Here is a 15,941-nt window from a genome sequence, read left to right on the forward strand (position 1 = left end):
CATCCCCCCAGGCTCTGCCAAGGGAGCAAATTCAAATTGAGGATGTGAATGACAGACTGATTAATTCAGCTCAGAGGCCAGACTGCCTCTTGCCAGCAGAGTATCGGTATCAGAATCCCTGGGGTGGCTAATTTCAAACCCTCCTCATTAAGAAAAGCACTTGGGAAAGGTGGTTTGGAGATGACAGAACCAGAGCTCAAGAGGAACATGTTTAACTCCTTGAGTACAGACCCTGTGTGCTGTTAACCTCCTGCTCGGGGCTCTTCTACATTGTAAAACAAATCCACTGTGAATTGTTTCACAGGAATCATTTTATCAGTGAAGACCCGCTCGGAACAACAACTGTCCAAGCTCAAGCAAGTAAACCTGAAACTTGCCACAAAGGTTGAACAACTGGAACACAGCTGTGTCGAGAAGGTAAGAAAACACATAATTTAAAGGAGGTTTACCTGCTGGCTGCTCCCCAGGGTGAGCTGCTGGGATCCTTTTGCAAGGTTGCTGCTCTCAGCTTGGTTTCCTCATCAGAAAGTTGTGGGGCTGAAGAGCCACAGCCCTGCCTGTACTTCCCATAGCAGCTCCTCTTGCAAAGGGATGACGGCTGCCTCTGCCCTATTTTAGCCAGGTCATCCTGTTTTACAGCAGCACAAGATACATTACAGCAGTGGGAAGATCTGTGGGAACCTGGGAAACTATTTTAAGGTAAAAGCTCTATTAATGATTTGATTTTTGTCTCCTACAGGAGCAAGAAATTGAGAGGCTTAACAAGATACTAAAACAGCACGGACTCATCAGCGAGGAAAAGTAGGAGGCTGGTTTTCCGAGGTGGGAAATCTGCCCCGGAGAGTGCAGTGTTGAAATCTCGCAGTCTGACCTGCAAGGTTTTTCTGTCTCTTTGCTTTCTCTTGTATAAGTGTTTTCTATAAACATTTTCTATTTGACCATGCTTTGATTAGACCTTGGGATTGCAAAAACAGTTTGGTGGAAAATTAATCACACGTACTCCCACAACAGTGATTTCATAAGACCTTCCTTGTACAGTTGGACAGTCCAAACTGCAAAATAATTTAATAAAGACACATCTTTACAAGCTACACACCCATGAAAGTACCACTTATTTGAAATAAGTTCATTTTTTCAGTGATAATGTTCTTTTTTTGTAACATCTTGTAGAAACTGGCAGTACCACTGATAAGAACCCAGGCTGAAAGGTCATTGCTTCCCTACAGACTGACCATTCATCACTGGTACAGCTCTCCTGTGCCAACCATTCTTTTCATAGTGTTGGTAGTTTCCTCATTGCTGTTGCTGCTTGTGCCACTTTGTTATTTATATGATGTTTGTTTCAAAAATACCAACACACCACTCCCTTAGACGACAATCGAAATCAGCACCAAAATAGAGGCCAACACGTGCCATCTTACGTCAAACAATGCCTTGTTCTCAGCAGCAGATCTGAGTCCCGATACTGCATTCTCTCATCCCTGCTTCCATTTTAAGTGTTGCTTTGCAGCCTGCTGGGCTACAAAGTTCTTTGTTTCCACAGCTCATAAATCAATGCATTAGAAGAACTGGAATATGTAAGAACAGATGTTGGTGAGTGCACTGCTGGGAACTGGGACTCCAGAAAAGCCATTTAGAGAGGGTGTTCTGAAGGACCACGCTGGTGTTTGAACACTTTTCAGGTACTAGAAGGTCTCTGTGGAGAGACTGCTTTACAGTTGAAGAGGAAGATTCAATAAGTGGGAATTCTGAAAGGTGTTGACTGTAGCAGGCATCTCCAGTTGATTTCAGCTGGAATGGCCATTGAGCTCTCCCAAAAGCATCACTTAACTGGTCAGATTTTGAAAGAAAGGTATAATTAATCAGTGGTTTGGGGAAAATAGCTAGAAATATGTGGCTTATTCATCTACGAAAATAGTTAGAGCCTTATCTAATAGCACATGATTAATTAACAATTTAGTTTTGCTATTCACAGAGTAATGAAGCCTACTTCCCTTTGGAGCTGTCCCTTCCCCTCCTGCCTCCACACTGCTCAGCAGAGCAGCCAATGTGCTGGGAGGCTGGTGGCTCTGCATGTCCTGGCTGGGCACCCAGAGCCACCAGCAAGTTCAGACTCAAGCTTTTTTCCTCCTGACAGAGGTATAATTGGTAACTTTCCACTTAATGTGGGTTTCTTTCTGCCCTGAAGCTTCTGAGAGCCCTGACAAGGTCTCACCCTTTCTCTCTTGAGCCATTTTAACCCAGTGTGTTGACAATTTAGAAGAAACTGATGGCCCATCACAGCGACTGGATAAACCTCACTTCTTTAGGAAATAAACAAGTCAGAAAAAGGAGAAATATGGTTTGTTTTGGGGTTTTTTTAATGCATACTTACCTTAGACAAATGGAAAGAAAAAATCAAAGGGTAACTTGGCATTAATGGTGGGCCAGGCTTTATAGCCTGGCTCTGCAGGTGAAGAAACATCCGTGAAAACAACAGAACTTGTTATAGGAATAGTCCTTTCCCTTCCTGAGGGAAGCTGCAATGAAAATACAAATGGTCATTAGCTTCAGCCTTCTCTTTGTACGACTGCTTGCTTTGTGCTGGGTTATATTTTCAGCTGTTATTTGTAAAAAGTTTGTTTTTTCATATACAGCTCCATGTGTCTCTCATGAATGACGTATAGATTTTTATTGAAGTGTGTTTTGGCAAGCAGCCCACAGTTGTGTTTGAGTTGGAAAGAAACTGCTGGGTATAACGCAGTCTAATATGAAGTGCTACTTTTAGATAAAGAGATTAACTGGGTAGATTAACTGGGTCACTGTTGCAGAGCTGATACCTAAGCAAAACAAGCCATTCTTTTTATCATAGGTCCTGTAATTCAATTACATACCTGCTTCAGTGTGGTGGTAGTGATGGTTGCTGTAACATTCACTATTCTGGCTTGTGGATTGACTAGGGATCCATATTTAGCCCACTTCACTTCTATTTCAAGTGATACTGGTATTTGGCACGAGCTCTGAAAAGTGTTATAAATTCTCTCATTGTCTGACTCGAACAGAAACAACCAGATGAATTATTCATGTTATTAAACTGGCAGAATGCCCCCACAAAGCTGGCTCCAGGAGCTTCCCAGAACTCCTACACCATGCCTGTGCCCTGGACTGCTGCCTCTGCAGGCAGCACAGGCCTTGCAGCCTTGGCTCAGGGGTGTCCCAGCAGTTTCTCCACAGGTGACAAACCAACTCTGTAACTGCACTTCAAGCAGGGCTGTTCTACCTGAGGCAGGACGGTGGCTCTCAGTATTAGTGCTGAGCTAGCTCTTTTTGGTAGGAAGACTTACTTCAGCAGAAAATCCTTAGCTCTGTCAGGGCAGAATTTTGAAGCCTACAATGTGAATTATTTTTAGGTATTTCTTTGTGAACTGTCAAGTTGCTGGTTACAGAAATGATTCACTGTTTAGTTGCAAAAGCCTGCAAGAAATCTATATATGCAAGCTGTTGCTGAGGGCGTGCTGTCATTCAGCATGTGCCAAGCACCACTGCCTGACACCAACAGCAGGATCTGTGCTGTTGGGAGGAAAAGACTAGTACAGAGGATGTCAGGAATTAATGTAGTGTTTGGGTCACTCAAATATACTGTTTCTGTGCTTTAAAGGATTCTTGCTATCTTACTCTAACCTGGTATAAGCACCAAGGACAAGCACTGTTTCTGTTACTTTGCTCTTTCAACCATACCTATTGTGCTTCATGCCCGTCTGAAGAGCAAGACTCTAAATGTGGATAGAACTCATTTTGTACCTAACATGTTGTCCTGATCCATAACTGAGATGCCTGGATACCAGCTTGATTAAATGTAAACCCCATGTTGTAGAGCAAGAGTGAAACTCCTCATTTGTGACTGTCCCAGGAAGTCTTTCCTCCAGTTTGTTTATGCATTTTTTTTCCCTGTAGGTCAGAGAAGCCCAGGCTGGTGCTGCAGTACAGGTACAGGGACAGGTCTCAGGAGGGAGGACAGCAAAAGTGAAGGGCATAGAGGTAGTGTGTTACTTTCACCTGTTCTGAGATGTGGAGGTGAGTTATCGGCACCCAGTCGAGCACATCCTGGGCTTGAGAATTCCCAAATGAGGCCACATATTCAGGAAAGCCTTGTCCCTTCAGTAAATCCAGGAGGGCCTGAGCCAAAGGCTGGCATTTCAGAGCTGCTGTAATTCTTCCAGGGAGAAAAAAAAGATGCATTAAAGCAAAATCCATCAGTCTGGCACAGTAATAATTTCTCCTTGCTCTCATGCGCTGTTCAAGCCTTCTGGCTACAGCTGCTAATGTACACAGTCTTTTCAAGAGAAAGACCCTTGTTAATTAAATGACATTTTTTATAATTAAATACTCCATTCCCAATACTTCCACTGCTGTATAAATGTCCCAGGACCTGAAACAGATCCTAATGGAAAGGGTTGCACTGAATAATAAAAGAAATGGCCTCTTACCGTAACTTACAGCCTGATATCATGTTATAACCAAATAACACTGGGGCTCTGGCTCCCTGTGCTGCCAGACAGTCCTGGGTGGATGTACTTTGCAGAATGGTAAGTTGACCATATTTATTAGTATTTTGAATGATGCCAGATGTAACACACAGTTAAAGGGAAATTCAATACTTGATGTATATTGTGAAGAAAGAATCCTTAGTCATATGCTTAAAATATAGCTGAAAATGCTACAATAGCTCAAGACTCCTCTTACACTGTGAAGAAGCACTGGAGTGTACAATGAAGGTCTAAATCTATCTCACTAAACAGTCCCAGGAGATTGCAGTCAGGACTGAGTCATTTGCTACTTCTAAAATACAGCCCAAAAGCACACTTTTACATTGGGTAAAGAACAGATTATATATTATTATAGATGCCCATGTTAAAAAGTGTTTGTGAGGATGGACCAGCAGAAGTGCTGCAGACATCATTTCAACAGGGAAAGGATATCCTTGTGGCCGGAAGCCTGCTCTTACAGGCAGTCCAACAACATAACCAGGATTACCACTGAGAGGAACTGGCGTTGTATTTACCTGCAATGCAAACATACGGTATTAGTTCTTAACCTGTACTGAAATGGCTGGAAAACACAGAAATATTTGTTATTTTAGGATTATTAACTGCCTTGAACAATGATAGTAGTAAGATGGTAACAGTAAGATTGTAACAGTTCTCTTAACATTGGTGCAGGCTTTTCTTTCACTGGCTACAGTTACAGAGAGTCACAAGACACATCTTCCAAATGTGAAAAACAGACTTTGGAGGCCTTTATTGCCCGGTTCTGAAGTGCTGCTTCATTTGTGTATTGAGAGCAGGTTATATTTTACCTTGCTGCTAACAACTGTTCCAACTGAAGTTTAATAAGTTTTGTAATTAAATGTCTTTCAACAAGTCACCCGTAACATCTCCAGCAGTTACCTGAGTAAAGCTGATTTCAAAGCTCTGCTCTATTGAAAGTGCTTCTTTGTTAATTGCCCCCAAGACAAAAGCAGCAGCTGCTTCTATTATTTCTCCTGCATCCGTGTATGTAATGTGATAGCTCACCTGAAAATTAAACATTTTAGATATTAGAATAAATACGTACGGCTATGAAACTAGACAAAAGGAATTTAAAAGTATGCAAGTATTTTTTCTTTCTTCCTTGCTTAAGAAACACTCAACTACATCGTAGAGATACACTATAACCTCTAGAGGCTGGAGCCTCTTCAAAACCGGCTTCTTGAGAAACCTCTTCTGAGCATAAGGCCAGTGTTCATTTCTTTAAGGTTAAAAGCTGAAACGATGTGCCCTGTGTGTTCCTCTGTCTCTGCCACCACTGCGCGTGAAGTCAACATCTCCCAAGCATAATGGGGAGTCTAAACTCATTTTATTGTCTCTTATGTCATGTACACACAGTAATAATAGAAAAGGATTTCATCCTGGCTCCATGTTATGTTGCATATAGTTATTATTTTGTTGCAAAACACTCCCTTTTATCCCAAAGTCAGTGTTTCTCCTGTCACATTTGCTTTGGAGATGTCATATACATGGAAACTGTGCAAGGCCTTTCTCACATCTTTGCAGTTTGTGACTCAGAAGTGATTTGATGCATACATGCTTTCCATCAAACATGAGGAGGAAAACAACTGTCATACCTACCCCAAGAACTATATTTATGCACAGTTCATCCAAAATCATAGGGAGCCTGAAGATGTCACTATCATTAAGTAAAGTCCGCATTCCATTCAGAGACTGGACAACTATGGACTGGACAGTAATATTCACCTGGAAAACAAATTCATGTCACTTCTGAGTATTGTGTAGAATTATTTTTGGCTTTTTCTGTGTTATATTTGTGACCCTTCTGGGTTCTGTCAACAATCCTCTGAACAACTACTATGTTACGTGCTGAAGGTCAACAAAAGGTTCTGGTTTTAAGTAATTAGAGAGAGTTACTTTAAGAGAGAGTTTTAGATGAGGGGAATGCATCAGGCCTGAATGTTTGCAGGTAGCATATTCTCCTGGAGTTGCTCGGCATCGTTACTGATGGTAAATGATTTCATTTTTTTTTACTGTAAAGATTAAGGATAAAATCCCTGTTTTGATGAAGTCAGTGAAAAACTCCCACAGTCCATAACTGAGTAAGAAGACCCCCAGCTCTCCCCACTGAGTTAGAAGGATACTCACCATCTGACTTGATTTGGGCACCTAGAGAAGAATAAAAGAACAAATTCAAATGACAGCAAACATACGACCTACAACAAGTAGCAGCTAAAGCAGTTAAGGCTTAACTGCTTTGCCTATTTAGCTCTCTATCATCATTACAATAAGTTTTATATTGTGGAAGTGACTGGATATACAATACAGTAGTGTGACAATAACTGCTGCTCTTTGTGGCTAGTAGGCAAAATCTTATAGTCCAATCCTCTTCTTCTTCTGACAGTAACTGGAAAATGTCTTAGTGACTTCCATCAGTTTTCCCTCAGGCCTAGCTTTGACTACATCCCCAACAAACATACAACGCAGTCAATTAGTAGTAGATGAATCCAGTGTTTTCCTCAGACACTCTATTTGCAACTCAGAACTAAGCAACATTGAAAAAGTTTACCTGCATCAGAAAGGTGATGGCTGTTACTGTGCATCATAGCGTTTGACCCACTGAGGGCGTCAGAGAACATTGTTCCTACTGCAGATCTGTGCAAAACCACTTGTAACTATACAGAGACTGCCAGTTCAGGAAGTCTGCCAGGCTGTTCGTACCCACAGGAATGAAGAGGTTTTGTTGTCCCATTCTGACAGTCATAAGTCCATAGTTTCACAGTACAATGAAATGAGAAGCAAATATCCCTCTCGTTATACAGCACATGGACATGCACAGTTGCCCCACTGGAATATTTCCACCAAATTTTCATGGAAGCACAGGAATGTCAGCCCAAGGTCATTGATCAGGCCTGCAGAATCCTCACACCGGCACCATTTTGTCAAAAGCTTAATTTCTGTGACTTACCAATGAGTGTTTGAATCACATCTTTGGGAAGGGACTAAAAATCGGACTCTGACCTTGAAGCAAGTTCTGCACAATCATGACAGGATACAGAGACCAGTCTGCTCGTCTAGTGTGACAACAGAGCACCCATTCCTATGAGCTGGAGATCTGAAGGTGATGGAGGTAAAAGTCTGTCGCACACCGTCACATATTTGTATCTACATCTTGAGGTACAGCTCAGCCATCAGAATGCCCCTGGATCTGCTGGACAGGCCAGGGTAGAGAGCAGAGAGTAAGTGCAACCAAGAGCTTCATGTCCCTCAAGCTGCCCGGCCTGGCAGTATGTGCTCATAACGCTGGGGTTTCTGAAGGAACTGCTGTACCACTCCTCCCGCCGGACGCTCCCAGCAAGTCTCCGCGGGTTCATGCCTTCTGCCGTATCTTTTGCCGGCAGCTCCACCTGCTGGCACTGGAAGGGCTCCCTGCTCCACCCTGTGACCGCCCTGGCCCCACTACCAAGTCACTTTTCTACTGTCACACCCCATCTTCAGCTCCCTTTGGAAAGGGAAGCTTCCTACAGACCATCTCTAGCATCTACTCAGTGTTCTTCAGTTCTTGCATCTGATCCTTCCGGAACGTCTAACGTACTCTGGACAGAATTCTGACCTGTCCTGAGCTGTTGTAACTGGCAAGCAGCACACGGGTTCTAGTGAGAAAGGGGAATGCACCTTTGAATTCAAAAGCATTCACATGGTTGGAGCCTGTCCCGAGGCAAGCTTTTTCTTTCCTGGTCCTGCAGCTACCAAGAACTCCAATTTTGGGTGCACATAGAAACACTAAAGGTCTTTCTGAGGCAGAGTTTTCTCCAGCTATTCCCCAACAAGATGACTAAAAGCTGACATCTGTATGCAGCAAATGTGCTGATTTTAATGAGGTCCTCAACAAGCAGAATGATACCACCTGTGAGAACATGAACTATTTAAGGGGCTTTCCTTTCCCATTAACAGCTTTGGAATCTATGAGGAGACTAGCAGGGGGTTTTAAGCAGTTCCTTGCTAGGTAGTACTGATTAAATAACTATAAATTTAAAACATTTTAGTGGTGGAGAGGATTCTGTTTCTTTATGACTTTCAGCTTCTGGAAGGAGCTCTCAAGTTAAGGTATTGTGTACTTCGGTTTCAATTTTTTATGTGTTTTCTTTTTCTTCCTGAATATCTGTAAAGGGGCTTTATTTATGCATAAGACATCATCCTCCACTTCAAAAAGGCATGAAAAAGTAAGCTTGGCTTTGAAAAATAACCACAGGCTGGATTTGGTAGTAGGCTGGATACAAACAAATTTGCTCTCAGTGGGATAAAAGGTCATGTTGTTTGAGGACCATAAAAGGAAGGCTCAGTATGCATGTGCAGTGCCTCACTGTTAAAAACTGAGGCGTGTAAGAAAGGTGTATCTATGCAGAGGATTAAACTTACAGGTTCTTCTTTAAGTGCAAAGGTTTATCAACTCATTAAAACTCAGATTTCTTCGAATTATGCACTCTGGTAACAGGGTCTTTAGAAAAGCTTGACCATGCACAAGAGCCTAAACCTACTGCCATTGCAGTAAGCACCAGCTCAGCAACACGGGGCTTGTCTCTTCAAGATCATTATTTTTGTTGGCTAAGCAGAGCACAGTAAATGCTTCTGTTACCAAAGCTTGAAGTAAAAACATTTCCCAAGGCTTTCTGTAGAAAAGTCCATTGCACAGGGAGATGGTTTTTCCCAACCCACAATTTAAAAATCCAAATAAAGCACCATATTCTTTAGCAAATAGAACTAATTCTGCAGATACAAATGATATGTAATATTAATGGTCAGCTATGAGACTGTTACAAATCATACTCACTGCTAAAATGCTGGAGTTGATGTAGAACAGCATATTAAGTGCTTGAATGTTGTCACATTTTTCCACACTTACCGATCTGATGCATTTTGTAGCCTGGTTTACTAAAAACCCTGGAAAAAAGTCACAAAGTATTATTGAAGGAAGTTAAAAGGTAATTACAAAAAGCAGAAATAAAAATCTAAGAACCTCAAGTATAAGTAAATGTAATTCCTATTGCAGATAAGGGTTTGTGTGAGCTATAAAGATTGATAGTTTCTTGGATTCTCCGAAAACGCTGAGACAAAACATTATTTTTTAACAACAGAACCTTAATAAAAGCCAGATGAAGATTTATTATTTCAGTTTTGAGATCTTAGGAGATTTTTTTAATTTCACAAGAGACTTTGGTTTTCTTATGGTCATCATGATTGTTATGATACCATCCATATTTAATAACAGTGGGGTTTGGAAACTGCGGGTGTGTGGGTTTGCTTGTGGCTTTTTCTTTTTCCGTCCCCCTCTGTAGAGGGGGGAAAAAACTGTGTGAAAGGTTAAAATGTAGAGCTCAAGCTTGCAAGTCTGCCTTGACTTGCATTTGGGCTGTGAAAGGAACCTCACTGTTGTAAGAGACATCTTACAAAGGTTGCCCGGTTAGGTCTTGCTTTGTGTAATACCCTCTTCCCTCAGGGTGTCACCCTTGTGCTATTCTATTAAACCAGTTATGCCAAAGAGGATGTTTTATTGTTGGATAAACACCCCATTAACAAGATTCTCAAGGATTTACATATCTAACTTTGAACATTTAATATAGACACAACGCAACTTCGAATCTGTGCCTAAAAATAACCCCAGAGGAAGGGAAGCATGAACAGTTTGTTCATGAGTCTTTATCTGAATTTACATCTCTGTGTGTGCCAATTTACTGACTAAGATCAAGGCAGAGCAGAATACTCTAAAACAAATGAAACTGGAATTCAAATGCAGTTTCTAACCTGCAGGATTTTCATCAGAGCACCAAGAGGAGACCACAGGACTAGGCAGTCTCAGGAATGCATCCACTGTCTGTATAGGAACTCCATACTGCCAAATAAAACAACATATTCAAGTGTACAGGTATGCTTCAGCCCATGGACAGTTTTAGAGCATTTATAGTAACAATAAATAAGTACTGATTTCCGCTGTAACTGTCAATACTGTATATGACTTTGTGCATCAATTCTTATAAGCTTTATGCTTATAATAGCAAAAAAGCTACTCTCTTTTCAAAGATATGAAAAATCTAGTTCACTTTTTAAGTAAGCCAACACCAAATGCTACACTTTTTATTTTACATTTCAGTATTTAAAGGCCAAAGTAAAGTTTGCCTCTTCCAGAAGAAGTGCATGTTTTTAAAAGCAGATGCAAACAATGCTCGCTTGTTCTTTTTATGGACCAATCTAATACCAACTGCATCAGATCATGATTTACCTGGTATCTGTAAGTTTCATTTGCATCAGACAGATTTTGATCATCTGTGTTCATGCCCCAGCTCTCAGGCTCAGCACTGAAAGTAGCACTTCCAAACTGCTTAAGCAATTGATCAAAATTCTCAGAAGTAGGCATTTCAGGGGAACTGAAGGTGAGTGCTTGTTCATCTGTCAAAACATTTTAAAGAATGAGAGAACTTTGAGGATAAAAGATACAGAAACAGCATTTAGTAACAATTCCTCCTTCTCGAGTTGTTAAAAACTCAGATAATAAAATACCAATGCAGCTTTTCTCGAAGAAAAGCTTCCCATTTCATTTAAAAGAAAACCTAGGCAGTATCTTAACCCATTATTTCCCCCAGATCCATGAAAGCACAAACTTAAGGAAAGAGCTAAGTCCCTTGCTTTCAAAATCATGGTTTCTAACAGCATATGTTCTAAAACAAAGACATGTCAATTAGTGTCTACAGTTCCCACGTGAAGTATTCAGATAACTACTGTACAGTCAGAATTAATTAAGAGAACACAGCACTGATAACTTCTTCTCTGCAGGTCACTTCAAAGCTGAGCATAAAGGATTTGTACCACTGATGACTATTCCATAGTTACAGTAACAGATCAGGAAGGAGTTGGTTTTCCATAAGACAACTTTAAATATAAATTATTGAGGGTGATAAATTATTTGAAAACAAACAAACCCCACAAAACAGGTTTTTTTTTCCAACAGAGAAACTAAGAGAGTATGAGATGTTTTAACAAGTGAAAGGATTACAGCATAAGGACTGTGAGCATACAGAATAACCAGTTTTCTTACAGTTCTAATTTTAGTCTGTTTCTGGTACATAAAAAGCTTACAAAAATAACATCAAGTACTTAATATTGGCAACAATTCTTACTTACAGTTTGTAGCATGAATGCAGAAAATACTGGGATTGACTTGGTCGATTAATTTAAATACCCTTTCTGGTGGATTTGCTTCAACATCGAGTGAATATATGGCAGCTTTCTGACTACACAGACGGCTGTCACCTCTGCAAGCAATAATAATAAAATCAGTGACCTACTTCAAGTGAGTATTGACCATATTTTAAAGTTCTTGTATTCAGGCAGCATCAAAAAAAGCATGCAATTACTCTTTAACATAACTTGTACTGCAATTGTGTCTCCTTTGAAGGCTTATATTGTTTTATACTGTGTGCTTAGTAATAAATAATAGAGAATTCTCCAACATGTTTTATCTAGCAAAGGAAACATGAAAAAAGGTAGGAGACAGACCAGGGGGAAGCAAAGAATGTGACAGTATATTAGAGCTAAAATGACAAGTTGGATGGGATCCACGTGGTGTGAGACACCACAAATGCAGAGTGCCCCACATGCTATACACAGCTCAGAAGCACTTTTATTTATACAACACAAGTGGGAAGTATGACCTTTAGGGTGATGTGATGGCGTGTAGACCAGAAAAAGTCAGTTTTGTGAATATTGGAATAATATTCACTTGGGGCAGGGAGTCCTACTTGAGATACACAGAAATGGCAGAGACAAGAGAGACAGGAGGGTGAAATAACCCACCCAATCCAGCAAAGTATTTGTAGATGGGCCACGGGCTCATCCACAGCAGCCCAGAACTGTAGCAGTGAACGTGCCAGTTCATACCCTGAAGAGTACTGGTGTGTGCTACATGCCAGAAATAAAAGATGATGATTCCTGCGAAACTGGTGCTGGGGCAGGGTTAAAGCACTCAAGGACAGATACTGAAGAAATTAAATGCCTTTCTAAGCATGGAGTTAAACTTTTCCATGAGGTAAAGCATCTGTTAGCAGCATTCACATCCTAAATGAAACACCCTTTTTCTGCTGTTTCAGAAGCCACATTGCCTCTTGCTTAGGATCAGTCAAACTTTCAGTAACTAACACAATCACACTAATGTTTATAAATCTAGATGTAAATAATGAGAGCCACAGTCCTTGCAGTCATTGGAAATCCCATGGATTTTCATGTAAAAGGAACATTTTACACAAAAGACTTTGGGAAAAGAAACACAACTTCATTTTATGCATTTCTAGTTGAAAAAGACAGAACAGTCACCCGAGACAATGAAACTGTCACTCGGGAAGCGTTGATTAGACCTTTCTGATATCTATAAATGGGAAGCAGTAGTCATTGTGTGCAAGAACAATAAGAACCCATGGTCTGGGATGACTGCTAATTCAAATTTCAAAGCACCAAGAATAAACCCCAGTGTTCACATTGCCATGACTTATGCAGAAGGTGGGTTGAAGAGCTGTACTTTTTGTTCTGAAAAGTCACCAAGAGACTTTTTTACATTACAAATTTGAAGTGAGCCTTCTTAACTCCTTTTTGAGGAGATGAAATTGGGTGAAAGTAGTTTTACATAGACTGTAAACAGCAAATATTATTGGCATTAATTTATTGATATAATGTTACACTTCACTGTTTCTAATGTGACAGACTGGCAGTGAGGCAGCAGGTTGGGATGCTGACTTGTAAAATGAGGATCAGAACGATGCTCAAACTTGTTCATTAAGCCCTGAATTGATCAAGTTTCTATCTGGTATCATAAACTGTAATGAAAGAGGTTACTGATAAATTGTTGATGACCCAAGGAGGTGGCCATATGGTCCCATGGTATTTAACTCCTAGACGCTGCATTGTATTGATTTAAGTTTAAAGATGCATTATTCTTGTCCCAGCAGAAGGCATCACCACTTAAATGCCCATAAACAAGGAAAGAGGAAAAAAGCAAGGAGCGTGAGTTTAGAAACAAGGGAATGAATGAAAGAGAAACAGGTGGGAGGACAATTTGTTGTTCTACCTGATTGGGGACAAAAGTTTCCAGGCCTAGTGCAAGAAGGACTGGTCAAACGACAGGCAAGAGTTAGGATGGGGGGAAAAGGGGTAGGAATTATTAAGAGGAGCGAATAGAGCCCTTACCAATGCATGCAGCAGATAAAACAAGATTTTTGTATTCCATACAGCTACTTATGCACTTACGTGACAACAGGAACTGAACAGGTAGTGAAGAGGCTGAAATCTGCTGCACTGCAATCAGGGTCACAGCAGCAATTCACATCACACTGTGCCACCAGCAGGTCACACACACACAGCTTGGCAACTGGGGGGGGGAGAGATGAAATTAGAACTGGAACCTTACACGTTACAGCATGTTCCCCAACACTTCCATTCTTCACCTCGCCTCATTTCTGACAACGGTCAAAAGTCTGTATCCAAATTCATGGGGCCTTCTTTTAAAGTCATTTTTTTTAAAGCCATCTTTTCTGCTACTCAGCAAATCTATGTGGGACACAATAACAAAACCAAGGACCTACTAAAACCTGGTGCTAAAACCCTGTGAAATCAAAAAAGCAATGCAATAGGAATTTTGAAGGTATGAAAATATACTCAGCCCTGCAGAGGAGGGGAAAAGAGATACAAACAAGGTTCACTTCTTGCTTGCTTCAGCTTATCGGGAAAACAAAGAAAGAAGGAAACATTTTGATAGAGCAGTAAGATATTTACAAGTACGGAGCATGTCCCAGGGTCCAGTCATATATTTTCCTGATGTAACAACATAACCATAGTTGACTTTGAGATTGTTTTTTCTCCTCTCTCTTTAGATACTGTGAAATAATACAGAAAGAAAGTGCTACCAATACTGTAAACTGTCTTGATAAAATACACTTGGCAACTTCCTAAACATTCTTGGCTTTTCAAGTTTATAAACTCAAAGAACAGATATTACTCTACTGAACTGGTTTTGAGAGCTGCTGTTCTGTAATAAATCCTGACTTAAGAACAACACACAGTGAAGAAAATTAAGCCCAGTGCTCTATAGGCAGATATTCAAACAAAATTCATTTTCCTAACTAATGTTTCTTTTATTCCAATGTGACTGTTGCCCATTTCTCTATGGCCTCCTGGATGTTCTCTGACCATCTGAACAGTATCCAGGTATTTCCTGGAACCTCTGACGTTCTGACTGTTCCGTTAGCTGAGTTTAGCACTGCAATCCTTAGCTCACCTTGTAAACAAGGTAAGTTTAAACACAGATGATTAGATTGGGAGGTTATATCTCTGAGATCAGAGATTTAAGTCTCTTTTTCCCTAAGGAGGGGTACACACTGGGACATGTTTAATTTGGCAAGTAACCTGGGCAAGCTGAACACTTGGCAACAACACTGGGAAACTGAAAGTTAAATAAAAGTATACCTGCCAATTAGAAGACAGTGGGAAACAAAACAACAAAAATCTGTGCTCTATCTTGCCATAGCATCACTATAAATGCACAGAGCTGGGGCTGAGTTCTGAGTCTTGGAGCAAACCATGTGTGCAACCAGCTCGGTTTGGAGATCTCCAGCACATACAGGGTGAGCCTGGCTCCCCTCTGCCAGGCCAGGCTGTACCCCATGGGCTCAGAGCAGGGTGCTGGGTGCGCAGGGGGACCTGCCCCCCTCATAGGACTGTGCATGCCAGGATCAGCGCACCCAGTACCCAGAGGCTGGGTAGGGGTACTGGCTACTCTAGGGCTGTGAACCTGCCTTTCTGAGGAGGCTCTGAGCCCCGGCTGGAGCGGGGTGCTCCTAAAGAGGGGTGCTCGGAGCAGAGCTGCAGCACAGCCCGGTAAATCCCTATGGAGAAGCAGGTTTCCCTTATCCCGGGAATAGCTGCCGCGCAGAAGCCCGTAAGGCACCCACCGTCCGTGACCGGGGCGGGCCCTCTGCGGGTCCGCGCCGGGACGGCAGCGCTGGTCTCTGGTGGCGCTGCAGGCTCCACGCTCGGCTCTGCTGCCCGGAGCGGCGGCTGCAGGAGGAGGAGGAGGAGGAGGAGGAGGATGAAGGCGCCGAACCCCAGCGCCGCCGCCATGGCGGGCGCTCCGGCCGCCCCTAGCAACGGCGCGGTTACCAGGGAGCGCGGGGCATGACGGGAAGGGCGGGTTCCCGCCCTCCCGGGGTACTCCGGGAAGGAGGGATGGGTCTGCGGCCGTGGGGACCGGCGCCATGGCGGGCGGCGAGGGGAGGTCGGGCTGTGTCTGGTTGCTGCCTCCCGCCACCCTCAGCGTCCTTCGGCCCCTTTCAGTCCCCCTCAGCGCAGGGAGACTCGGGCTGAGGCCACACGCTG

At 42.1% G+C, this 15,941-nt stretch overlaps 2 protein-coding genes and 1 long non-coding RNA gene across 6 annotated transcripts in view; 2 read left to right on the forward strand and 1 right to left on the reverse strand.

The window, feature by feature from the left end:
- HVCN1 (hydrogen voltage gated channel 1) overlaps nucleotides 1–3,670 on the forward strand; it is an 11,109-nt gene extending 7,439 nt beyond the window's left edge. For 2 of the 3 annotated variants that reach the window (XM_030500829.1, XM_030500830.1), the window contains 2 exons: nucleotides 305–417; nucleotides 740–1,309. In XM_030500829.1, the coding sequence (XP_030356689.1) occupies nucleotides 305–417; nucleotides 740–805 (179 nt within the window). In that variant the 3' untranslated portion in view covers nucleotides 806–1,309. Of the gene's footprint in view, nucleotides 1–304; nucleotides 418–739; nucleotides 1,310–1,543; nucleotides 2,140–3,637 lie in introns of those variants that run through there. The other variant, XR_003993665.1, reaches the window with a different exon arrangement.
- Nucleotides 1,027–15,728, reverse strand: TCTN1 (tectonic family member 1). Of its 2 annotated transcripts, none has more exons than XM_030500805.1 (15): nucleotides 15,518–15,728; nucleotides 13,818–13,938; nucleotides 11,703–11,833; nucleotides 10,804–10,970; nucleotides 10,329–10,416; nucleotides 9,358–9,467; nucleotides 6,675–6,695; nucleotides 6,147–6,272; nucleotides 5,427–5,552; nucleotides 4,959–5,041; nucleotides 4,467–4,607; nucleotides 4,036–4,192; nucleotides 2,874–2,999; nucleotides 2,375–2,519; nucleotides 1,027–1,830 (listed from the first exon to the last, which is right to left on the reverse strand). In XM_030500805.1, the coding sequence occupies exons 1-14, from the start codon at nucleotides 15,684–15,686 to the stop codon at nucleotides 2,376–2,378; spliced, it is 1,710 nt and encodes a 569-aa protein (XP_030356665.1). In that variant the 5' UTR covers nucleotides 15,687–15,728; the 3' UTR covers nucleotides 1,027–1,830; nucleotide 2,375. The 2 variants fall into 2 exon arrangements, with proteins under 2 accessions (XP_030356665.1, XP_030356667.1); XM_030500807.1 differs by lacking the exon at nucleotides 15,518–15,728 and adding an exon at nucleotides 14,343–14,388.
- LOC115614248 lies at nucleotides 9,460–14,653 on the forward strand. Its single transcript, XR_003993666.1, has 4 exons — nucleotides 9,460–9,554; nucleotides 10,335–10,449; nucleotides 11,705–11,871; nucleotides 14,559–14,653. It is a non-coding gene; the product is annotated as an uncharacterized LOC115614248 (long non-coding RNA).
- Nucleotides 15,729–15,941: the final 213 nt, after the last annotated feature.

The sequence above is a fragment of the Strigops habroptila genome, chromosome 11 (assembly GCF_004027225.2).
Source record: "Strigops habroptila isolate Jane chromosome 11, bStrHab1.2.pri, whole genome shotgun sequence".
In the NCBI taxonomy this organism is placed as follows: Eukaryota; Metazoa; Chordata; class Aves; order Psittaciformes; family Psittacidae; genus Strigops; species Strigops habroptila.